The sequence below is a fragment of the Numenius arquata genome, chromosome 13 (assembly GCF_964106895.1).
Source record: "Numenius arquata chromosome 13, bNumArq3.hap1.1, whole genome shotgun sequence".
Taxonomy (NCBI): domain Eukaryota; kingdom Metazoa; phylum Chordata; class Aves; order Charadriiformes; family Scolopacidae; genus Numenius; species Numenius arquata.
In genome coordinates, this window is record NC_133588.1 from 13996892 (window position 1) to 14023789 (window position 26898).

The window sequence follows — 26898 nt, forward strand, 5'->3', positions numbered from 1 at the left end:
ACTGCAAGAAGTTTTACTGGAGCACAAGTCCTTGCTTCTTAGCATCAAGCCATTAAAATTCTTGGCAGCAGCACACACTACTGGCTTGCCAATGGCCTGCTTTCATGCAGCCTACTTTTTGTTTAGGAAAAACTTTAGAAAATCCTGAATATTAAACCTTTCTTCAAGCTATAATGATCATGGAGATTAGCTCTGATCAGCAGTTTTAGGCCATATGTAAATTTAGTATCCCTAGGCAGAGTAACAAACCATGAAATACCCTTCTTTTTTCCCTTTGGCTAGCAGTAATAAGGAGGCTGCTCTACAGACCCTCATTAATATTGGTCCACACCATCTACTTAGCCTTCAACAGGTTGCAATTCCTGGACCATGTCAGGGACTAGCCTACAGCTAAGGTATACCAGATTTGCAAGAGAAAACATAATTTTAAGCATTGAAATCAGCTACAATAACGAAGAAACCTTTAACTCATTTGGTTTCTCTTAATTAATGCTTGTTTATGTTTTCGTCTTCTCTGGCTGCTGCAGTTCAAGCAAATTTAGTAGTATTTAAGCAGCCTCACTACTACCCATCCTCACAGACATGCTTACAAAAATGCTAAAGTACATAAGTTAAGGAATATATTTTTCCTTGACTCTAGCACACATTGTTTAAAACCCTCAGGACAGGCCAAAGTAATACGAGGATGTACCAGGCATGAGACAATATAACAACACTTTTTATGCAACAGTCTATTTAATATAGAGCCATGGTGGAAATGAACAAACTCCCTGTTATAGCCTGTGCAGTACAGCATCTCTCCCTGGATGAGGTCTGAGAAAACAATCCTTGCCTTTATCAGAAAATTTGATTTAGTTTCATTTAGGAAAGAGATGTCTACATTCAGCAGCAAATCACGTAGAAAAAAGGTTCCTTGACAAATGGTTCCCAAATTGTAGTGCACAGCAGGAGGTGGTACAATCAGCAGCTCTAAATGCCCCTGTGCAGGGGTCTCTCTGAGCATAACATGGACTTGTCTATTCACACTGGTTTGAAGTGTATGGTAATAATAACAGTAACTCCTGTTTTAATCTATACAGGGATTGAGGAAAGCATTCTGTATTTTCATGTCCTTCCCCTACACTTCCCAGTTTGATTAACTACTTGTAAAGGAACTGACAGACAAATTGTATCTAGAGACCAGGAAGAGAGGAAAACTAAAATATTTGCTTGCTTGCTTCCAAAAGGAAGCTTGCTTGTTTTCTTCAGTTTGAAGAAAAAAAAAAAAATTAAAAAAAAAAAAAGTGAGTTAAAACTTTATTCAATAGCAATGAAGCCTGAAGCTGATAATTTCAACCTTCTTGGATACAGCTGTAGCAATGAGAAAATAAGAGCCCAAAGGATGGATAAACTATATTATCTTAACTAGCAAAGGCAAACCTTCAAAATATGAAATTGGAAAGGAAAATTTGTATTATTAACTTTTTTCCCCGGCTAAGAAAATACGATCAAATTTTCAATTCTTTAGTTCTTATTTAGTAAGCCTGCAGCATATACGAAGCCTGCTGAAAGTGTAACCTCCCAAAATTAAACTGCCAAATAAGCAAGATTACAACAAGCCCAAGAGGCATATCTATCTTTTTGTCTTATAATTGAGTACCATAGGTTTCTGTTAACAGAAACTATGATAGAGTTTAGCTTAAAATCAAGAAGGCAAAACTGTTTAAATTAAAAACCAAGAAGTTTGCAAAAGTGTCCAAACAGTAATGTATGCAATTTCATGATCCATTACACTGTCTGTTAAAAAATGCTGATGTGGCTCCACGGCTTTTGTTTACCGTAGCTATGGCCCTTCTCTGCTACAGTTGGGAACTGAGCTCCTATGCCAAGTTCTGGCCAACCAGATTTGGGGACCACTTATCCCATCTGCACAAAAAGTTGACATAACAAGAACAGTATTGCCCATCATATCTTTGTTAAATCTATCATACACTTTGCTTGCTAAACTAATGTTTGTTTTACTAATATTGTATAGGCTGCTCCTACACAGAAGTGGCGATAGGCAGTACAAAGTCCATTTACATATAGCTACACCATAGATATTTCAGTATCTCAGTATAGCTCCTTTAACTTAATTCCTACATTCCCATTCCTTTAGTGTTTGGGGTTTTTTGGGGGCTTGTTTTGTTTTGTTTTAGTTTATATGACTACTCATTTAAAATAGCGGGTTTAGGGTATGAGTTTAAACCACTTGTATTTAGCTGCTGCTGCCGGTACTAGCATTATTATATCTGAGCATAATGTAGATCCTGGATACCAAATACCTAGATACCATTTTTGGGGCTTAAAACAATGAACTGATGTCTCTTAGTGGAAGAATCCAAAGCAAGTTCAATTGAAACAGATCAGCAGGACGCTTCTTCATCTTACATTCACCCTGGCCTCATTCCAGGGCTTGCTCAAAACCAGCCCAATCATGCAAACATTTACAATTCTTCTGACTGTAGCGCTTATATAGCCTGTGGGAGTAAGAACCTATTCTTGCATATAGAAAGGAACTCTATATTGTTTAATAGTTTGATTTGCTATTATATGCTACTGCATAAGTTTTATTTTAATATCATGCAACTGCTGTGATTGCATTTTTATAATTGGTGCTCTACCCCAGAGAAGAACCTTTTGAAGAGTAAAAAATGCTACCTAGGTGCTGAATCAGAGAATTTACAGAGAACGCTTTGGGTAGCAATACTTAGCTATGAAGCTTCCCAGCAAAGGTGCTGCAGGTGCTGAAGAATTCAAACTACAAGATCAATGGCATTAATTAATGGTTCATGCAACATAACATAAAAGAAAATTAAGGTAGCGAGGTAAAGTTTGAAACAAAAGCCCTGGACAGAATCCAGCTGAGATCCTGATGCCTTTCTGAAATTTGTGTATATTCTGTTAACAGATGCAAACCTACATTATCTCCACATTCTGAATCAAAGGTGTGGTGATGTAGCAAGAATGATTTTTGCTATACGAAAGAGTAATGGTTGCAAATTTCACCTCCAAAGACTCAGAATTGTAGTACATGGGTTTTTAGCAATAACAAGTCTGCATGAATTTCATTGACACTCCTACACCCATTGATTTCACAATATGCCAATCTCAGCTGACACAAAGAATCGTCATTTAACAGGAAAACACAATGAGATCTTTTATTAATACTCCCTTTAAGATAAGTGTTTCAGATGCCTCCCAAACTTCCCAGATACACCACAGGAGCACAGGGTTGATGGCAAAATATGACAGATGAAAAACTTTTAAGTAACTACTTCTTCAAAAATTAGAAACTGGTTTAAAGAAAGGTACCATTTTTATAATTGCCAATGGTAAAAGAGAATGATTGTTCAACAGAATTTCTTTAATCAAGCATCACGGAATTCAGACTGTAAAAACATACTGAGACACTGGCAAAGTTTTCCAAGCCCAGAGGAGCTGTACAGCACTACAGATGAGAGACTAAAGCTTGGAAGAAGAAATCAACAGATCTTCATTTGAGAAAAGCAAAAAAGGTTTGATCAACTGAATTTGCAGAGTTGGGGGTTTTATGTTTTCTTTTGTTGTTTTCTTTGCTTTTTTTGCCCCTGCCCAATCTGGGAAAAACACCAGTAAAACGCTGGTGAATGTATTCAGAATTAGAATGCATCCCTCCTATCCAACTAGTTCTCAGCTACTTCAAATAAATATAATTATGTTTTTTAGCCATGAGACACCTTCAGAGTAATCCTCTATTTTTGTCAACACAGTGGTCATCATGTGTTAAAACTTGGAGAAATTACAGTGCTTCTTGAAACAGCAAAGGGAATTAAAACTCCTGTTCTTGACTGGTAGGCAATCCTTAAGGGGTGTTTTTGTTGTTATTGGGCTTATTTGTGTGTTTAAAATAGTCTAACTTAGAACTGCATGAAAATTGTAGGACATCCTTTCGATAACAATTGCAATAATGTTAACCATGTTTTACTGCTGTACACTTAAATCATAATACTGATTAGCTACATTTGTATTCCAAAAATCACTGCCTTGAATATGTATCTGTTAATATTTTCTTAGATCCACATTTAAAAGACACTTTTACTGGGAGTTCCAACATAAACCAGCAGATGATGGATGGAAAGTAAGAAATCTGCTCCACTATGAGATTTCACCTTCAACCTATCGCATTCCTTATGTGTGATTTTAACTCAGTCATGTGTTTTTTGCACATCTTATATACCAGCTGACAGAAAGTTCCCCCTTCCCAAGAAACGAAATAATAAGCTTTTCAAATTTACCAGAATATTCTTGGGGTACAAATGTGTAATTTAAAAAAAAATTTTCATTCTACTTTCAAGCATGTTAGTGGTGCTCACTAACCAGGCTTGATTTATAAAAAAATAATGTAATTTCCCATCTATTTTTTGGTGGACAACCATGAAAAGTTGCTACACAGAAATATGCTTGCACTTAGTGCAACTATGTGTGCAAGTGAATAGCTGCATGCAAAGGCAGACATTTTCTTTACTTAAGAAACATCATCAGAATGAAGAAATCGAGGAGTTACATTTTCCAGAAGTTTTTGCTCAACATATGTAGGCCAAGTGAACTATTTTGAATATTTCTATAATGAAAAGAAAACTGATCATACTATAAAAAAATAGATTACCTATCATTATTTCTTCTGTTTACTTTTTACCATTCGGTCATTCTCACTAAGGTTTCCTTTCCTTTCATAATTGCTTTCAGTCTTCCAAATGTAATGTACAACTACCCTTTGACTTCACGGGATTGTGGACTGCAATTTAAACCCCAAGCACTATATTTAATGGTGGGAAAAGAAAGACTATGAAGGCATGAAATAAAGGGAGAAACAGGAGAAAAAAACAAAGTAAAAAATGAACCTACACTTTAAAAATAACATCTATTTTCTCTCTCTTTATTTTAAAGACACTATCTATCTGATAATATCTTTCAAATAATATTGGGGAAAATAAACAAATTAACCCCTCCCGGGGTTAACTAACCCCTCCTGGACCAACAATTGGACCGGGACCTAACAAACCTTCAAAGGAATAAATAATCCCGCCACTCTGCAGTGACGAGGCTTTTATTCAACTACGTATCTCTTTCACAATAAAAGTAGGATGGATCTACCTATTGACTGATTCTGGCATTGCAAACTAAGGCAAACAAATCCTGCCTGCACTGACAATTGATAGGCTTTTTTCCATTTGGCACTTGGGGCAGTGGCCACACCACAGCATTACTGTCAAAGGAAACGATGTCCCAGTGTTATAACACCTGGTAACACAACTCCAGGATTTACATCCAGTTGAGTGAGAGGACAAGGAAAGGGGTGTAGGGCTTCAACTACTGTATCTACTGCCATCAGTTTCCAAATCATATAATAAATTTATGGCACATGATTGCAAGTTGTGAGGATTTATCACCCTTTTCATGCACTTTAAAGGGCTTGAATGAAATATAGTGGTGTGAATGCTGACAGTCCGCTGACTTAAAGCACAACTCGCCCATATAGCCCTGCAGGGCTGCTGGCCTGCAAATAGGTGATGGGAAGGCAATATCCAGAAATGGTGATTTAGAAGTATTATCAACACAAACGGAGGTTTTATACCACTAATAAAGCCTATCAAGAGGGCTGCAGCGTCCTACTCCTCTGCAGTGTGCTACACAGCAATGCATTTTTTCAGATAACATTTTCCTGGCACTATGGTATCTTTCAATTAATTGATTATATGGAGGAAGTTATCATGTGTGTCTAAACCGCTTGACCCTTTAAAGCTCATCCTTCTTTTTTCTGAGAGGACAGAAGTAGATACGTAAAACAGGTGCAAAAGCCCAGATGCAAAAGCCACTGATAAATTTATTAATGCATAAATTTCCCTTTGCAAAGAACTACACACTGAATTACACAAACTCACTTGAGACCATGTTTTTCAGTACACAGCAGTGACTCCAGCATTTTTTTAAAAAATCATTTGTTCTTTAATTAAGAAACATGTTTTTATTTAATGAACCCAGGCTACAACGTAAAAAAGAGCCAAAACAGCTAACCACCATTGCTTTCACTATTCTGTGCGTAGAAGTATGAGTACTTTACTACATGAAACGTCCAAGGTAGAGAGACCATGATGCTTTTATAACCTTTAACATTAGGCATTAATGCTGATCTTGCCATAAGACTCATTTTTAGTGTATCATTGTGTGTAAATAACTACAGAAAAACAGATGAAAATTCATTTTAGCAGGAGGGAGAGTGAGCAAACAAATCAGTTGTGGAGCAATAAGAAGAAAGTCAAAGGTAATTTTCACTCTGGGGCTGAAGAAGAGGGTGGCTCATCATTTCTAGTCCTCACAAACTGGCCAGTAATTCTGACCTGTGCACCTGAGCTGATCTGGAGCCTCTAATCTATTTCTGCTAAAAATCAAGAATAGTAGAACCCTGGAATGAACTGCAGACTCCTGCTTCCAGACGCTCATACCACATACTCAGCTTGAGTGAAATGCTAATTGCTACACATGAGATAACTTTCAATTGCTCAAAATGCACTGGTTCACTGGTATACTTGCATGGCTGGGCACCTCTTAATTACTGGATAATATTTTAATGGATTATTCATCTCAACTTCTTCCAAAAAAATACAAGTACATCAGACGGGATGTACATCTTTGCCTGCCATAATACAATGCACTATTAACAAATACCTCTTTCCTTTTCATCATGTATTTACACAGTAAGTTGAACATATCAACATGCCTAGGCCCTATTGAAGGATAAGTATTTGCGTGTCTGTATACGTTCATCTCTCTGTAATATACACATATCATATATATATGTAATATATATGTATAAAAATATACATATATACATACACACAATTTCCATATTCATATACAGCTATATTTTATCCCACACAGATTTGAGAACAAATTCCTACTGGGATATACAAAGCAGCCAGGCATAATTAGCCTACCAGCTTTTGCTTGGCTTCTGTTTAAAAATTAAAATATTGACATTACAGATGTTTCTACCTAGCTGACATCAGTGACATTTACAGGCTTGATTACAAAAAACTTCAAGGCAGTGAGCATATTTTTTCTGAAATGCAGATGATTAATCCTAAGAAAAGGTTGCTGAATGTTTGCCATCAACAATTTCTAAAGTATGCATAAAACTGCACACACTTGTACATAGAACAACATAAAAATTGCTATGCTGGGTTATTCCCAAAGCTTAACATCCGATTTCCAGCAATGGAGGACTAGGAAAAAGGTATGTGAAAAAGGCTTGTATTTCCAAGGATGGACCTTCCTACATTCCTTCGTTTCCTTTCACTCAGACTTCCTAGGCCACAGTCTCATTAAGTACTATTATGCTGAATTACCAAGTCACTTATCAATTTTTCTCCCTGGATTTATGAAATTTCTTGAACGAATTTTTACTTTTGTTTTCCACAACAGCTCACAGCAGTGTTTCATAATTAGATGTGTGACATTTGACGTTTCAAACCTCCTCTAAAATCAAGGTATTGCTGCAAGAGACATTGTTCTGAATCAGAAAAGCTCAGGTTCAAACATTTAATTCTGAGGTAGTTTTGAGGCGGATTTACTGAGACATTTCAGACTTGCAGCTCAGATCTATATATACTTCTAAGTTTTCTACTGCTGATTTTTAAAAAATTATGAATATTTTAATACGAAATAATGAGCTCACTCATTACATAACTTTAGCAGCCAACAAGCAGAAACTGAAAATGAATTTATAAGTCTTTTGAAAAACTGCTAAAGAACCATCCGTAAGAGAAGTTGTAATGAGCGTTTAAATTTTCAACAATTCTTTTAGCCAGAGCTCTGGTTTACACACCGGATATAAAGCTAAACCGTATTTTTACAAGTTGTTGGTTTTTATACAAAAAGAACAAATAAAAAAATCAGGATGAAAACTTCTTTTGCTTATCTTGGGAGGAAAAAAAAAAAGTAATTTGGATCATACTAGTATAATAAATTCAAGATGGGAGAAATACATTCCTCCGGGTTAGCAGATCATGCCCACCCAACTGGGACCAAGACAGGTCTAGCAGGCAGGCTTATTAAGGATTTAATTTATGATGTCATGAGACTCTTATAATTAAAATTCACACCAAAGTGCAATATTTTACTTTCTAGTATTAAAATGCATCAATATTCCCATATCATGGAAAACATTTCTATAATGCATATATGCAAGCTTCCATCATACAAAAATTAAATCTTTGTTTCTTATTTTCCTTGGTAAACCCAGTGGTAATATTGAATTTTTTAAAGCTGAATACCCCAAAGAGTTCATCGTAATTCTCTTATTACAAGAAATGTCAAAAAGCATTCAGAAGTATTTAATTCTTTTTATATATTGTAAGCAGAAAACTGTTTCTGCTACTGTCTTGAACTCATTTTTTTCATTGTTTTAAGACCATCATTAGTGTCAGCAGTATTTCAAGCTTTTACTTAAAAGTACAATCTGAGACCGATCAAAACGTACCTCTTTGCTTCGATTACATTTTTCTGCAATTCTTATTCTATTCAAACATTCTGTATTTTGTTCTCATTATGGTCATGAACTCTACCTACACTCAAACTGTTTTTCAAGTATTTGCCCCAGACTACTTGCTTAGGAAGCCTTTTGCTTGGTGAAATAGTTTTATAACATGGTTGCATTCCACTGGACCGATTGCAGATTTTCTGTGTGGAACTCTCAAAAACTTTGTAAATCTCCCCATCATGCTTTTCAGTAAAATTCAGTACAGTAAGAACCATCAGCTCAATAAATATATGCAAACCCACACTCTACTTCAGACCTGGACCATCAACTGATGCTTAGTGTTTGCTCTAAAGGGGTGTTGATGTTGACACCACTTTGGTTTTCATGCTATTTAGGATTTGATATCCTGAACTACCCCTCCAATTTAACCTTCTGGGAAGTGTATTCTTATTTCTAACATACATGCAATGCACACAAGAAAACCCACACAAAAACAACTGTATTTATTTGCAGAACGTACTATCTTACGTGACAAAAAAACCTGAAGAAGTATCATCTTAACACTGGTGCAGGCAGAATCAGAAGTCACTGGAAATTTCAGATGCTACTTTTACCTAGATGAAAAAGAAACTCTATCCTTTACTATTCTTATGGCCCTTTGTGAAAATTCTTCTATTACTTTATTTTTAATGTTAATCTTTTGGTTAAAAGAAAACTCTTAAAAGCACCCTTGAAGTTTCTTCTGTGTTACTGGATTTATAGGTCAAAAGGAAGTAGAAGACCTGGAGAGTTCACCAAATTCAATGTAATTTTATTCATTTTACAGCTTCAGTGAATTTTTTATTCCATAAACCAGCACTGATTAAAAGGAACAACAAAAAAAACCCACAGTCCAGAAAATACTACCATAATATTTGAAATATATCAAAGATGACAACAGGTGCATATCAGACAAAGATGCCTTATATATCCTTGCCACTTTGCTAGTCCAGCTTGCCTATAGTTTACCTTTCCTGGTATCTTTTCATTCTAATCTACCATACACAATCTCATTTGTATTCATTCATGTACTAACCTTTGTGTTGTTGTTCGGTTAAGTATAAAAAATAAATAAATCTTGTCCTGCCAGGTGTTCTTGATAAGAAGCCACCATCTTCAGAAACAGTTTTCATTCATCTGAATCACAGCCATGCACTATTATACAATGCATAGCTATCAATAATATCAGACTCTTCAGACCCTTCCTTATGCTTTATCTATTTCTACAAATTGTTATTTTATGATACTGAACAACCCTCAAGGCTACTCTTCTTAATTTCTTCAGTTTCCTCTCTAAATGTCTCCAAATGTCCCTTTATTTCTAGCAATTATTTATAGACATATCAGTCCTGGTTTGGGGCTCCTTAGCGGGAATGCAATGTATTCAGGCTATTGTGCATCATGGAAAACAAGTTACTTTTTTTTTTTTACATGCAATTCTCAAGCAATTCTCCCAAACACTGCAGTTAAGATTTGACCCCACTGGGCTTGCAGCATATTGTTACAAGTCACATAATGTCAAATGTGTTTAATATAATTTCTGTTAAATGCCTCCAGCAAGTGAAATGAGATGGCTGCCAAGTTCATTTAACCAGCCTCCACTTCCCAACCTTTAAAGAGATGTCCAAATGTTTCTGGCTGCTTATGTAATCCATTACAGTCACTCTCATTAAGGTACTGAGGTAAATCTGCAGCAGGACACAGATCCTAAACCCTAGAGCTGGCAGCTGAACGGACCAGAGATCTATAGGAAATAAACTGGGTCCTAACTTAGAAAACAAACACATGAGAAATCAGCAGTACAGTTAACACAAAAACCATTACAGTCAGAAGAAAAATTGCTATAGGTGTCACTGAATCAGGCTCAACTATTATTTTGCTGGTGTATATATATGCTGACTTCAGTCTCATACAGAAACCAGAGACTTTATAATTTTTTTTTTTAAAAAAGTGACCTATTTCTCAACTGCTCTTCCCCCATCCCCATCTTTTTTTTTTTTTTTTTTTGCTTGTTTGGTGGTTGTTTGGTTTGTTGTTTTTTTTTTTTAATAAATAGCCTCCAAGTTTGCAGTTTGTCTAGGAAAAGACCTCCTAATAGAAATCTGAAAACATCTATGGTGACTTTAAGCATACATTTGAGTGCACTTTTGTTAGAATTTGACTCTAGGCAATTTCCAGAAATATGACAATTTTCCATGAAAACAGCTAATTAACTGTAACTAACTATATCATGAAATCTCTCCAGGAAAGATATATCAAGAAATAAATATATCACCTACCATTTACATATTTTTATCGTTAATTATAAGCTGTGGAAAGCCCTAGCTTGAAATTCAGATGAATATTTATTCATGTAACACATGCACAAGTTTATATTCTCAGTAATTATGACCAGGTATTTGCCTCTCTATTAAAGTGATGACACACAAATTGTAGATGTCCAAATAACCAAGTGTTTACTGTGAGTTCAAAAATCGCACACAAAAAAAAGGTGAATGGCCTTAATAACACAGAAAATGTATTAAAAACACCACCAAAACACAGCCTCACAGGAACTACGCACAAAAGATTCTTTAATTATTCATAGGCAGATCAAATAAATATGAAAATTACACATTAACTCCATGTTCTCTTTTGGTTTTTTCTACTTGTAACTATCTCCAATGGCAGAGAAAGGAGGGTCCTTAAAAGGGGCTTGGCACAACATTTCACTCTAATCTTGTAAGTTCTGTGTCTTTCCCCTAATTAAGGAACTAAACTTTCAAATCCTTAAGGCAAGAAGTCATTTTGGAAAAAATAAAAAGCTGGCTGCAACATCAAGGAAGTCCAATATGAACATTCACTTGAATATTAAGATTTATATATTTAAATTTCTGATGCTAACTCTCTCCAAGATTTATTTATTAGTAAATATCTGATATTTCTGATGAATAATAGACAATGTGCAAGTGCAATTTTATAGTCAATAAATACGTGGGAAGTAACTAGAAAATTCCATTGGGTTTGTGCTGCAAGAATTATGTCCCCACAGGAAAACACACAGGAACCCAACAATGAATAACTTAAAGCAAGATAATAATATCATCTGAATCCCTTAACAAGGCCTCAAAATCCTTCAGGCAAGTTTCAGAGTCTAATATAGCTATATCTTTTTCTACAGAATTATATATCTCTCATCACTGAATTACTGGAATCCATGGACATTTACACTTTGACCCAGTGATCAGGCAGACAGATCCAAGATACCTATATGAGCATTATTTATTTTTCAGCAGAAGACTGTTCCACTGAATGGGCTGGATTCAGAGCTTAAATGAGGATGAAGGTGGCTGTGGTAAGAAATATAATTATGCATATAATGCAAAACCTTTCTTTCGGAACTTTAAAAAAAGAAACACAACAATACAATTTTAGTACAATAAGAAGAAATCAGGAATCATACATGCAAACGCATGGATATAAAGATTTCTATCAAGCTGTGCAGTGCAGCTATTGATTTGGAGCAGCAAGACAGCAGAATCTGATTAATAATTTTAAGATATATTCCATAAAATTTGAAGAACTATGGAAAACAGATGTAAACAAGATGAAGTCTTGTTTGACAGGATGCCATCCGCATAGAGAGCTATGACAGATTCTAGCTAATACTGGTCCTACAGGTTTGCTTTTGCACAAAATAATTTTGCAAGTATTGCTGTTCTTGACACTAGGAAAATGAGGTTATGAAATTTCATGGGATGAATACCTGAGGGAAAGAGAGAGAGAATAAGAAAAAGATGACGATGAGAAAAATTATTTAAAATTTTATTAACAGGTAAGACAATCAAAATGTCAAACGCTGCACGGATAAATACCAAACTGCAGCAAGAGAAAACAATTACAGAAGAATTCACTGGAAGTTGGACTGAGAAATATGTATACTAAATAAGAAGCATAAACTTCAGTATAAGGAGTGAAAAAAAGAAAAAGAGAAGACGTTTTATAGATGAGCAAAAATAGGGAACTGTCAGTTAAAAAAAAAATCCTTGGCAGAGAAAAGAAACTTGATACAAAGTTTCAGTAAAGAAAAACTGTATAGCAGACAACAGTTAAATATTGTCCCTTAGCCTGGAATTAACATTCAAAGCTAAACAGACTAAATATTGTTTGGGAAGGGCATGGGGTATGTCAGAGGTGTAAAATTCTGCTTAGATTGAGAGAGATGAAAGACTTGTAGGAACTCACAGCTCATATCTAGAGCTCATATGCTCCCAGCGGGATTAAAGCTTAAACACTGCACAGTTTGAGCTGTTTGGCACCACTTTCTTTTACTGAAATACCAGATTTAGGGGCTGTGAATTTACTAAAACTACATCATCCTACACAGTGGTCTAGGCATGTGTACCTAAATGAGTGTGACAAGAAGATGCTAGTTTAAATGAAATTTAAACGTGAAGTGAAATATAAGATGTAGTTTAAATGAAAACATAATAAAGTTGGTCCCTCGGTCTAATTAGTCACATACTATTGACCGATTGTGCAAAGGAATCTGACATTTGTTAGCAACATATTCTCAGTTAATTATGAAACTCCTGTTACAACTTAGGGAGAATGGCAAGTTTCTTTTGAATTCTGAGTAAGTGATCAGTATCTGAAATAAATTAAGAATGTGCTGCAGAGTTACAACAAAAGAGTTACTGTTTTACTTGCAGCCATACTCACAAATATGAAACATATTTCTTGTTTGAATGAAAAGATCGTCAATGGGTTCATTACATACTTGTCACAAGTAAGGTAAAAGAACTTTTTTCTGAACGCAGTTTTTAATCTGATGAAGGAGCAGCTCGTAACACGTTTGATACCTACAGCTTTTCGAACAACGGCAACTATATGTGAAAATGCAAAACTCACGGAAAAAGTTACATAATTTCTAGGAACTACAAAAATAATAAAATAAGGATGAAGAATAACTTCCAGTCCTATAACTATGTAATACAAGGAAGTGAAAGGCAATGTCTACCCTTGTTCAGAATAAACAAAGCACATGTCACCACATTAAGCTTTAATGAATATTAAATATTCATAAAAATGTAATACACTTGATTCCAGCTTTCATTTCAAAATATTTCAATATGCCTATACAGCCAAAACCTTAAGTCTGTACTTACAGCTTCAACTGTATAAGGAGGATACGGTCTTGTGCTTGCAAATGCAGTGGAGATACCTCTCAAGCGGAATGCAACAGCTGTTTAATGACTCACAACAAAATTGCACAACAGCTGAGGACAACAGTTGAAAAAAAACAACCCTAATTCAGCCTTCATCTGCAGGAAGAGTTTAGCTAGGGTAACCACCACCTAGCTAGTTTGTTCCTTAAATTGAAATTTGGAACAGTATCTTATAGAATTTCATCATCACATAAAATCAACAGTGAATTTACTCAGAACATTTTCATTACTAACTTTAATTCTCAAAGTGTGTTTTTATTTTGTTGCAACTGTTGTATCTACATTTACACAACTATCACTGTTCAGTATTTCAATCTGCCCTACAACAATATTAGCATATTCATAATGTGCTTTCCATTTATTCCCGTTACCTAGCCTCATGCTATAAAAACAAATAAAAACGACCCTTCCAGCAGCTAACCTAACACAGAAAAAGGTGGTACAATTTCTGAACAGAAATTGTATATCTTGTTTGGTCCGAATCCTCATCATATCCTAGGGATTGTCTTTGTTGATTCCAGATATGGATAAAAAAGTGTAAACCTAAATCAAAGCTTTCATCACAAACTGTGTTATTTTCCTTTTCTTCTTCTTTTTTACTGCAGAGAATTGACTGTTTTTAAAAAAATCATTACCTGCTGTCCTAAAGGGCTGCTCCCACCTCTTTATGCCGGGGAATGATTCAGTGTGCCACAAAATCAGCAAGAAATGTTATATAGTATCATAATAATGCATTTATTAACACAGAATTTTTTGTTCAGGTGTTACTTACAGAGATACGATTGGCATGGACTTACCTGTAGGGGATCCTTCCATGACGTGGCCAACATAGGGTCCTTCTTTGAACATTGGCCTATTATCATTTTGATCAATAACAGAAATATCTAGGCGGACTGGACCATCGATGGTTTTCCCACTGATATCTGTGACTTCAACTTCAAGCTATATGAACAAAAAGAAAGGAGTAAATTCATTACTTCACTATCACAACAAGAAAAAAGTAAGAAAAAAATAGTTCAGATCAGTGCTGCTGTAACCAGACCCTGCCAAGGGCACCACTTGTACCCCGTTCTTTTGGACTGAGCTCAGAGCAGATTTTAAATCTCAGCAAAAGAGAAAGACAGATGTACATTCAAATCAAGATACCCCTTGGCAGTTTGAAAACACTGTATTCCCTGAAGAATGAAATGACTAGAATATAAGAAAAAAAGACCCCCTATAAATTTCATACTAACCATGTGAAGATCTGGTCAGAATTTATTTCTTTACATTTTTCAAGCACATTTAGAGTGGACACGAATAAAACTATCACAGTAAAATCTCCAAATGCTCAGTTAAAAGCGTTTTGTTTTGTTTTGGTTTTTTTTAATAATAAAAGGCAAGAATGCCTTAGAGATATTAAATACATTTTCTCAATGATGATGGCAGGATTATTATGTTAGGTAATTTTGACCATTCTCCAGCTTTTTAAATACAGTATGGAAGGACAGAACAACATATGCAGTCTTATATAAGCAGGTAATCATACACACTCACACCCCAATGTATGAAAGCACCTGTTGAACATAAAGCTGACATATGCATCTGAAGATTTGTTTGGACTTCCTTTATTTCAAAAAAACTGGAAAAAAAGATCATAGAATGTAACTCAACCCTCCAATCCACTTGCAAAGGAAAGTCACAATGAGTTACCAAAATTTAATCAGTCATTGGGGCCAACCACGCCAAAACTTCTTAGATAATAGAAAATGTCAATTTAGATTGCAACTGCTTGCTGTAACTGCAGTTCCCTCTCCTCACCAAGATGTCAGTAAAACACAGCAACAAACTTATGAGAAACACAGCTATCATTTTCATGTACCCTACCCGTCCCTGGACTCAATTCTTTAATGGAGTTAAGCCAGCCAGAAAATGGACCTGAACACAGACCTTAATATCACCCTCTTCCAGTCTTTCCCTGAGAAAGTAGGAGCAGCAGGGGCTGGAAAGTCTCTGAGCATTTTGTTTATTCTGCTAATTTATGCTTCATTGCCATGTCTTATACCTGTAAGTTATTTATAAGCTAGTGATAAATCCTACTGGGAAAGAATTAGGTCAGAATTCTAATTCCTTATTAAAATGGATGGCTTATTATCACATCTCTCTGCATTTTGTTATGCTTATAAGTACGTTCCACCTTTACAGTTCACTGTGCTAGGTGTGAGTAGGAGTATTTGTTATAAGTAAACTGTCTACTCACGTGCACTCTTTGTAAATAGTACCACAGTCCATTTTACCATCTACTTGCTGCTTATCCTCACTTCTCCAGCAATTGTTCTTGCAAGCTTTTCCCAAGCCTTATATTTTACTAAGTATATAGCTTAACACCTTAAAAGCAAACAAATACTCTGACATGAAGACAACTGATTCATGGGGCATTGGCACAGCTGAACCTTTATGGAAGCACAGGCCCCTTCAATTTCCAAGGCTTGTTTAACTCTGTGTTCTAAAGTCAATGTAGTAATTTTAGGATTGCATATGATGTAATGGGGACTAGGAAAGAAAATGCAGTCTTATTACTGAACTACCTTAAAGCTAGATTCAGTTTCAGATACAGTTGGAAACTGCTGACAAAAAGATTTATCTTTGTAAATGTTGACTCATTGAAACTATGTTAATTGCTTTGGGAAATGGAAGAATAGCAATATTTCTCTGTGAAATTTGAGCAAATTCATTTTCAAATTCAAGATAATTTGCTCTTAATCTGTCTCTCAATATTAAGTGACTATACTGCTCACTGGAAAGAACAAAGGCTTTGCTAAATTTAAAAAACTACTTCAGCTGCTTTATCGGAATTATAAGTCATCTAAAGCAAAGGCTGATATAACACTAAGGATTTTTTTCCCCAGACTTGCACAGATTACGGAAGAGAATAGGAGATTCTTATTAATGACTTAAATAGATTTACTTTATTATTGCCAAGTCCACTGTGTCTGAGATAACTGGCCAAAAAAGGTTAGGTTGACAGCTCTGTAGGAAGAGTTACATGATCTCTGCTTCATTTTATTAAGATTACAGAGGACTTCATTTTATTAGCCTTTGTACAATAATTCCCAGGCTTGTCCTAAGCATTATAGGTTAACTCAACAGCTCCTTTCAAACCCGCTCTTCCACAATGTTTTCAAAATAAAAACCTGAAGCACTGAAATTATGACCATCTATCTTTACATGAGAATTTGTGAAAGAAGCTGCCTTATCTCTTATCTTGCCCAACCAAAAAAACCCCACAAAAAAATCAGTAATAGCCCCACCACCCACAAAACAAAAAAAAACAAAGTAAAGAAAGAAAAAAACTGTGACAAAAGTATACTGTTACTTAAAAAAAACCCAACACATGCAGGAGAAAGAAGCACTCAAGTAAAAGACAATATTGGCACAAAAACCAAATTACTTTGAACAGGCTGTAAATAAAACCAGGTGGAAAATTAGATTGTGCCTAACTATCAGATGAGCGAGATTTCAGTCTTTCAATAAAGAAAAAAGGCAGGAAAGCCTACCTAGTTTTAACGTAAAACATGACTGATGCATGAAAGATACTGCATTCATTCTTTTGATAGCAAGAGATTCTAATTGAACATTCAGAAAGTATCTAAGTTCCTACCTGATTATAACAACATAACTCAAAGGAAAAGTGGTAAGCATAGAGACAAATTTGGGCAAATTGACAAAAAAAATCTGCAGAGCTCTGTAGCTATTTAATATGCGAAAACCTGATAAGACTGACTATGCTTTCAATGTGCCAACTAAAAAGTTATGGAATTACATTTACAATGATGAAGTTATGTTCATCATAACCTAACCAATCATATTTTCAGAAACATTTGAAGCTAAATCCCAATTTAATTTTTGACAAAAACATACATGCAAACTACAAAGGCTAATCAAGGGTTTATGAGAACTGTTACACCTCACAACACAAGTCTCCATGACAGGACACAAAGCAGACTTAGGATATTACTTCTAATGCAGCTGAAAAACACTGATAAAATTAAGCGTACCAATAAAACAGGCAAAAGCAATATAAAAATCGAGAACTGCAGGCAGTTAATAGATTTTAGCCTGTTTGTCCAGACAAACTCTCTCTTCTCAAAAGGGACTTCTTGACTTCCCATCCAATTTCCCTCACCATATCTGAAGCAAGGATCCTTCTCATCACCCTAAATCTAAGGATTTTACCAGAAGTTTCGTAAGTGATTCAAAGCTGCACAAACCTGATTTAAGCACTCTGCTTTATTTTATATAGTCTTGATTCCTTTCCACTCTGCAGTCAGCAACAACATTTACAGGAAAAGATAACCAGCCTCATTCTTACCATTACTTCAAGTAATTTCAAACGTTTCTCTTCACAGAACGGTTGTTTCCATTTATTTATTGCTTTTGGTGAACTGATTCTGGATAGCCAGCTTCTCTGCATATAAATGTCTATTTTCACTTCAGAGCCAGCCAGCCAGCCAATGGCCCACACAAAATTACACCATAAATTTAAAAGTTTTTCATAAGTAAACCTGCAATATCTCCTTGTACTTAATTATCTTCAAAGTCTAATACAGGTTCTTTAGTTATTAACTGCCTTCTAATTTTAATTTCCAGTTTGCCGCTGAGAAGAATGTTTCTCACAGAATTCTTCCAGTTTTTTCAACAGATGCGTTTTTCTACACGTTCCTTGTACCCAGCTTCACCCAGCCAAAAAATAAATAAATAAAACCAGTCATTTCTGTGTGAGAAACCAGCAGCTTTCCAGAAGCCTGAGGTGCCTGTGGCTGCCAGGGCCCCTGTGAGGTGAGCTCAGGGTGGCCTCATGCTGGCGCCAACCGGTTCCAGGCAGGTCTGGCCAGCTCTGCCCCAGCCCCACCACAGGGCTCAGCTGAGCCCCTCAGCGACGATGGTGGTGCCTCAGGGAAGCCGTGTGTAAGAAAGGGCAAAAAGCTGCCCTGGAATTGTGTCTTTATCTCCGCCCACGAGCTTTTCACCCCTTTGGCTCCAAGCTCCGTCGCCCCGCCATGATGAACCCACCGCGGCTGGAAAAGCAGGCAAGTAAAATCTGACTGAGACAGAGGAAAGGGGCATCGTCCTGGAACAGGGGTAAGCTCAAACATCTGTACCCTTACAAAAAACTGTTACACCAAATGCCTGTCCCGATCTCAGTTATTTTGAGGTACGTCTAGGTACAGACCACTGCTGGACTTTATTCCTAGCTTGATTAGAATTATTATCGAGAATACTTGTTAGGTTTATTTATCATCAATTGTTCAGTGTGGATTGACAGTAAAGAAAGGCAACGCACTTATGGATCTTTCACATGGGCAATTTCGCGGTGAGAATAAAAAACCCCAACGTTTGGCCCTCTCTGGGTCATAAAAAGCAGTAAAGAAATTCTCTTTATAGTGAAAGATTTTAAAAAATTGATACAATTATCTAAAACAACGCAGAGAAGACAATAATTCAGACATACAGAAATTAATTACAATTAAATTTTCCAGCTATTAAGAATATGAATAAAATATTAGCTAATTTTTATGTGGTACAAGAAGAGGTGGAAAGAGAGGACATAAAACCAAAATACACTGCTTCTAATAGGTATGGATAATTTTATTTCAAACTACTTGATGACAGGGTATCGGTTACCTCAGTAAGGTTGTACAGATAGCAAAAAATGGCACCATTACCTGCAATTGGAGAATTTAGCTTCACATTCAGACTTAGAGCCTAGATGGGAAGTGATTAATTAGCCATTCTAAGTACTCCTATGAGCATCTTAGAGGCTTTATCCTGTTAATGCATCCACTAAAAAACTACATTCTGGTTCCTTAAAAAAATACACAATTTATTACTCTAATTTTATTGGTTTCTTATCTAGCAATAGTAATGTAACCTTTTATTAACGTGCCATTTTGCAGTACCTTCACAAGTGAAATATAAGCAGTTCCAGTCTGAAAGGATTGTTGCAGTATGAAGACACTAAACATCTCCCTTCAGTTAATGTTCAGTACATGGACTTTTGAAAGCCTAAAGCACTACCCTTGGTGATTCTAGGTATCATTGTATTCTTCTGTACATTTCATACTCGTGAAGACTAGAGGTGAAGCAGCGGTGCCTTGGCTTTTATTTTAAGTTAGGCGTCTGTCTTTATTAGACATGTTTTATCTGTAACGTGTTGTTGGAAAAACACTACTGGAAGAAAATGTAGAGAATTACAGAGTTTCCTGAATGTAGACTTTCTTTCACCCTAAACTCTAAAACATTTCACGTTCTATACAACTGCTATAGCTCTTCTAATTCATTCTTCTAACAAGGATCTATGTAATGTATGAAAAGCCTTTAGATTTAGAAATGCAAAGATTGTTTTGAATTCCACTAGATCTTTGTAATCATCAGCTTATCCCAAGGAAGTCCTCACTTCAAGTGTTCCTATACTCTATCCTATTTCTTTTCTTGGACATTTGCAAAATATAATCTTATTTTTTAATCAACCTTTAAATGCTAGTTGTCTCATACCTTTCTTCAGGAAGAAATACTTTTAAAAGTGATGTAATTCACAGAATATTTTAGGCAATTTTTTAGGCAGTACTTCTAGTTACAATAATTAAAATGTAATTCATTAAAATAACCAGAAATTTTTATACTACTACTATAGTACAAACGTATAAATAGATATATGCCTGCCCTACTACACAAAACCACTGAAGTTCCTATCACAGAAAATACACGTTTCATTTCAAAACATTAAACTCTATAAAGCCTTTTGTGAATGTTTAGATTTTTCTCTGTAAACTATGGTAAATTTGGCAATATATAAACTGTAAGCTGTATATGGTCTACAAATTGAAAAAAGCAATACTGTATGAATTAACAGTGGGAAAATATTCCAAACAAGAATCCAAACCAATCATTCAAATAATTTAATTTTTGACCGTTTTTCAACCTCAGTTAACAAAATAAGATTAAAGATCAAAACCAATATGCAAAAAAGCTTTTTTTTTTCAGAACAAGTGTTTTTTCTGCATACGCAATATATGACTTAAATACTGCTCACTTTAGTGCATTCTCCAAATCAAGTATTAGGTTGTACAATATCAGATGATTTCTAGAGTGGCATCACTATCCAATTCTACTCAGCAAGTCTAAACCCCTGAAATCCAAATTAAGAAGGGAAAGCTAAATTAAAAAATAAGGCTCAGGTGAGTAGGACATTCCCCAAGCTACCTTTAAGCACTATTTTCCTAAATAGCACCATATACTTTGCAATGACCTGTCAAACTATAACTTTTCTGCACCTCCAAATCAGGTGAACGACTGAAGAGCTTTAGCAAAGACTTCACCTAAAACAAAGGTTTGCACTGATCTATCTCACAATTCTCAAATTACCTTACAGTTATTTCATAGTTCCTATTTTCTTAGCACAACTACCCCTTAACTGTGTGCATTAATTAAACAAAAATTTCAGAAAACCCAAGACTTCTATCTCCCAAAAGAATAATAAAGAATGAATTCTTCATTAGGTAAGAGTCACTTCATCTTCTTTGATCACATCAGATGCAAGGCTTTGTAGACACATTAATAGAAGTTTTGTGAGAAGGAAGAGGAATTTAATATTATAAACAACCAAAGATGTTCTTTTCTCACCGGTTTTAAAGGTAGTGGTCTTAATATTTTTAATCATTAGTCACATAAGCAGACTGAAAGGTCAATGTCAACATGATGGTATTCTGATTTGTGAAGTGTAACATAGCAAGTTCTTCCAAGCAAGTTCCAAGGAATAAATATTTAACTGGTACTCTTTGTATGATTTAACTTTTTTAAATTTCCTGGAACTTAAGGAATCTAATTAAGCAAAAAAAACCAGCGACAGTACGAATGTGTATTTACTTACCCTACTAGACTTGGAAAAAATTATGATTTAATTTATGCACTAACACTGCTACAGAACTCTTCACTGGGGAAGTAAGAACAAAACAAACAAGTGACTGGTCTGATGCTTGATAACAAGACCACATACATCAATAGAAGAGCAAGATAAAACGTGTTTAATGAAATTATTGTGCTGTAATTCATGTTTGAAGGTAAATGTCATTGGACAGCAAAACTAAGGTTTTTGGGGGAATGGACTGGAGAGATAAGCCATAAAAGTGAAGTAAGAGAAAAAGGTAACATGAGGAAAGGGAAAATGATGAAGAATACCATTAATCTTTTGAGAAGACCTTGTCTAAGCTGAGTCAAATTCAGGAACACTCTATGGAACCGACCTGACTGTTGTCCCATGGTCTAACACGAGGCTGGCTGGTAGCACACTGGGGGCAGGAGCTGTCTCATGCCCACCTAATGCAATTCTGACTGATCCAGGAAACTGCCATGAGGTCATTCCTAAATAGACCTGTCTTACTCTTGAAGTGGGAAGAACATTGTCTTTGCCAGTTTACATTCTAAAGGCTAACCTGCAAAAGCAGATTGCACCTCCTATTGGTTTAAGATGACATCAGCAATTGTCCATCTCTGAAAAACCTGGCTGGCAATCCAGGAAAGCCACTACGTCTTAGGGGAAGGATCTTCCTCAGTGTGAGTAAGAAAACAAATCTTGAATGATTAAACTAGTGATAAAAGTACCTGGAGTTTTCCAGGTTCTTTATCCTGTACTGGCAGTACTACAAGGCTGTCTTCTCACACCAGAATGCCTCTTGATTTGCAGTTCACTTTACACAATACGCCTAGAAGATGCCATCAGTGAAATATGCTCATTGCTGTAAAATGAAGCTAAAATGCTACACATTTAATATTTTTTATTTTAATATATTAAATTCTTCCATAGCACTAAACTAAGCAATTATGAATTCACTACCTAATTGAATGTATATACTGTACTGCTATTAGTGTCACAGTAAATGCATTTTCTTCCATAACTGTGTGTCTCTGAATCACAATATTGCTAAAAAGACACTGTTTTCTTGTAGAAATGAAGTCCTGAAAATTTTTCTCTGCTGTGAGTATAAAAAGCAGGAAAACAGAAAAAAATTATAGAGAACGAAGGCATAAACCTCAGAGAAAAGAACACATTAAATACACGCTCATAGAAAGCTTATGCTAAAATGAACTCTGCCTTTTCTGCAGGACAATACTAAATCCAATTTAAAAAAATATTTTGAGGTTTTCAGCTCATTAAAAAATGAAATAAATAATTTGGGATTTTTCAGAAGCTTCCTTGTGCGTCAACATAAAACAATAAACCCACAAAATGGGTAACAATCTTATATTTTTTACCACTTAGTCCTGAAGATAATTTTTAAACATTAAGAGCAAAGCTAGTCATCAAGAAGTAAATGGTATTTTCAGTTATTTGTGTCAGTTTGGAGCAGACAAGATTTACTCTTGTGAGTTCTTGTGACTATTATTCTAAGATATCCTATTTTCCTATATTTCATTGTAAGAAGCAATGCTTTGCACATGCCAGATTCCTTCTGATACTCACAGAATATTTAGTTTTGTATATAAAATCAAATGCTAGTAACTAGCAATTTTTCAAAGCCTCAGTCCATCTTATGCCATAGATCCACCCCTCATAAAACCCAGTCCCTCTGATAAATGTCACCGTCTAGGGACACTACACTGCGCAGCAGGGTACGTCAGGGTAGGGAGTCGGTAGCTGCTCCCAGGTCCTGCCAGACTGGCAGAGCTTCCCCATGGGCACGTGCAAGCCCTGCTGCACCTCTGGACTATTGAAAACCAAGCAATATAAGAACTTTCAAAAAGGCCCAAAATCACCTTCCCCATTTCAGAGGTGGACATAAAGGAGGTATGAGGTACTCAAACTGATCATAACCACCCTGATTAATTATGACAGAAGTGATGGAACTAACTGATGCATTATAGCAGAGTGTTTCAAAAGAAAATCAACTACATAAATAAGATAGGAAAAAGATGGGAGAAGAAACAGAGATGAAACGACTTCACCAAAGCTGTACACCAGACAAAATTTAAATCAAGCTCAAATCTAGGTTTTTTGATCTCCGAATACAAGACTGATAGCTAAATTCTATCTCTTGCTGAGCAAGTGATGTAAAATTAGATTTACAAAGGTTATTAAGCTCCCAACATGTGCACAGTGTGATTTTTTCAAAGTGCCTTACAAGACTGGGTAATATATCCTATTAAAATCAAAACACCTTTGAAAGAGCTTTGAAAACCTGATTGTCCTTCTCAGTGTCTCATTTTCCCCCCATTAAGCACTATTCTACAGCTGTATAGACACAAAGCTACAACTGAAAATAATTTTCTGCATCCTCACAACAGAAAGCTGCATATTTCTAAGGGTCTGTCATATAGCTACAAAAATGGAATTAAAATTACTTCTGAAGCATACTTCCTGTTAAATAGTATCTATGAGTTTTGAAATTAGAATGCCCACTCCAAAAATAACCTCAGCGAACAAATGAAAAGTAAAGGACATCCCTCAAATCTGTGGAGCAATACAGCTCTTCAAATGAAGCCATATGTACTTCACACAGACCAAAAGTATTACAGCTGATCATATAAATACTAATTAAAATCTTCCCATATCACAAGAGAACACATGTTGAGCCCCGCAAAAAGAGAGGGGGGTAGGGGAGAGAGAGAAGATATCAGGATTCACCAAAGCAATCAAGTCTAATCACCACAAAAATATTAAATTAAAGAAAATCAAAAAGAGAAGTAGGACTGAAATAAAGGATTAAGACATAAGCTGTGCCAGAATTTTTAGGCTCTATGCTGCACCACAAAACCAACAAAGACTCTTACATAGAAAAAGATGAAAAATGGCTTTGCACTTTTAAATAGCTCCTAGCAGTATTCAAGCACTGCTCACTGTTCTTACTGCTTGAAAATAATTCCAAATGGCATGTAGGAAGTGGCAAGAGTTTAACAAATTTCATCTCACAGAAGGATTCAAGAAGCAACAGGGTCAGAGAGAGCCTGTAACTAATCAGACCAACAACAAAAATTCAAGGTCTAAAATGCATCAGTGACAAGAAAACGGACTTATTTAGTCGTAAGAAATAAAGGTCAGTGTAAATGTCAGGTATATATCACACACACATATATTTTTCTTTGTTATTATTGCTTAACATATCTGTTCCTACAGATGAATAGGAAAAGGTCTTAGAAGTCAAGGAATACTGAAGCTTATACCAGTCTAGTACAGATGTAACCAACCAGGTTTCTCTCTTTTAAAGCAACAAAACAAGGATTTACAAGAGCACTTGTACAGAGGACTTTACAAGCTGGACTGGAGGGCATGCAGCATCCTGCTGCCTCGCTGCCCAAGTTTCTGGCTTGGGGATTCCTGGCATTCCTGCGTTGACATCTCATCCTCTTTACACTGTCAGTTTTCGAGTGATGAGCTGCAGCCAGGAGTCTTTCAAAGCCCTATCCGAGGAGGGAGCAAGAGTGCTAGGCATCTAAGTGTTGATGAAGAGAAAAATTTGATAACTTGGAAGTGAGGTTTTCCTAGTGGACTTTCTGAGAAATGTGCTTATTCTGTAAATAAATTGCTCTCCTCTTCAAAATTTGAAACAATATCAGCATATTTTATATACTGTATTTGCCACACCCTCATAACATGAAATTATATGGTCTTTTAGAATTTCATCTTTTTAAAGGTTAGTCTGTAGAAGTCAGATAAAGAGAACTAGATGAGATTTATTTATATCTGTTTTATAGGATTTAGATGACTGTAACGCAAGTCATAAGGGCTATGTGTTATGAAACCCACTCAAACTGCAGAGCTGCAAAATCCCCATCACGAAGTCTTTGCTGTGAAGTGCTGTGTTATGGTACAAAACATCTGTCATTCCCTTTTTCCAGCACATAGCATGCCATGATGATAAATAGTTAAGTGTCCTGTTTCTGTACCTACACAGTCATTTTCAGATTTATTTATTTATTTTTATTCTGCTGCTAAATCTAACTCCAACTTCTCTCTCAATCTCTGGCATCCTCTTATATGGTAACGTGTGCCCACATTACCAGCTGGAACCTGCCTGTTTGACCACAGAGCTGAACTGCCTTCCATGGGCACATGTCTCCTTCCTCAACATATTCTTCTCTAGTAAACATTTTACTTTGTTGACTCTATTTTCTAAGCCAAAGACAACATATTTCAATGTTGATGATAACAGGTTTGGGTGCTGGAAATGCCATCTGCATGATTTGCTACCTGCTGTATGTTTGGTTATATATGTCAGTAAAAGTGACATTATCAGTCTTCCTCAAAATCATCATAAGAGGTTGTAAACTGTTAGATTATGAAGGCTGAATTTTGACACCTGATTGGCTAAATATATCACAGAAGTATTTACAGTTAGCACTTTCCTTTCATCTTCCTCCTGCACTCTTTGCCTGGCTTTGGCAGTTACAATGATATACGAGCACTGAAGGTAGCAAAGCACTGTTTGTCTTTCCCCGTTATTCTGAACTAAATGAGTTTTTGCTGATTTTGTCTACAGTCAGCTTTATTGAATTTCACATTATGCCCGGTTGTTTTTTGCAAGAGGATGTCTATGGCAGATAGTCTTATAATTCAGGCAACTGATCTTCTTGGTAACAACATCTAAATGGATTAGCACATCCCACATCACAAACATTTAGCAGCTTCTCTGTTTCAGTTTAACAAGTAGTTATTTTTTCTACTTTGCCAATAATGGAAAGGTATATATTTCATATAGAGAAGAAAAGGAAATATGTGAACAGTTTCCACATGCTATTTTAGTAGAAAAATAGTTTGCAGACTTGCATATAATGGAAAGATATGTCAAGGGAAGCCTGATCTGAAATAAAATGTTGTTTCTAATTAAGTGTTTTCTATCTCTAAAACTAATCTTTGTAACTCTTAATATGTTGGACCACCTCTCTACATTAATTGTCAATAAAGAAAGATTTAGTCAATGAGCTTCATACTAGCAAAATTAACACAGTAATAGTCTCTTTTGAGTAGCCAAACATTTCTAATGTAGCTCCCAAACGATTAACAAGGGTCTGCTACGGAGTGACAAATCAAAAGGCAGAACTTATTTCATGTTCTTTTATTTTTATTGCTTACATTTAGCC

The 26898-nt window shown here is 35.7% G+C and overlaps 1 protein-coding gene across 1 annotated transcript in view; it reads right to left on the reverse strand.

The window, feature by feature from the left end:
- CDH13 (cadherin 13) overlaps positions 1-26898 on the reverse strand; it is a 488113-nt gene that overhangs the window by 193256 nt on the left and 267959 nt on the right. Inside the window, exon 6 of the mRNA XM_074158160.1 lies at positions 14583-14727. Within this exon, the coding sequence (XP_074014261.1) occupies positions 14583-14727 (145 nt within the window). The remainder of the gene's footprint in view (positions 1-14582; positions 14728-26898) is intronic.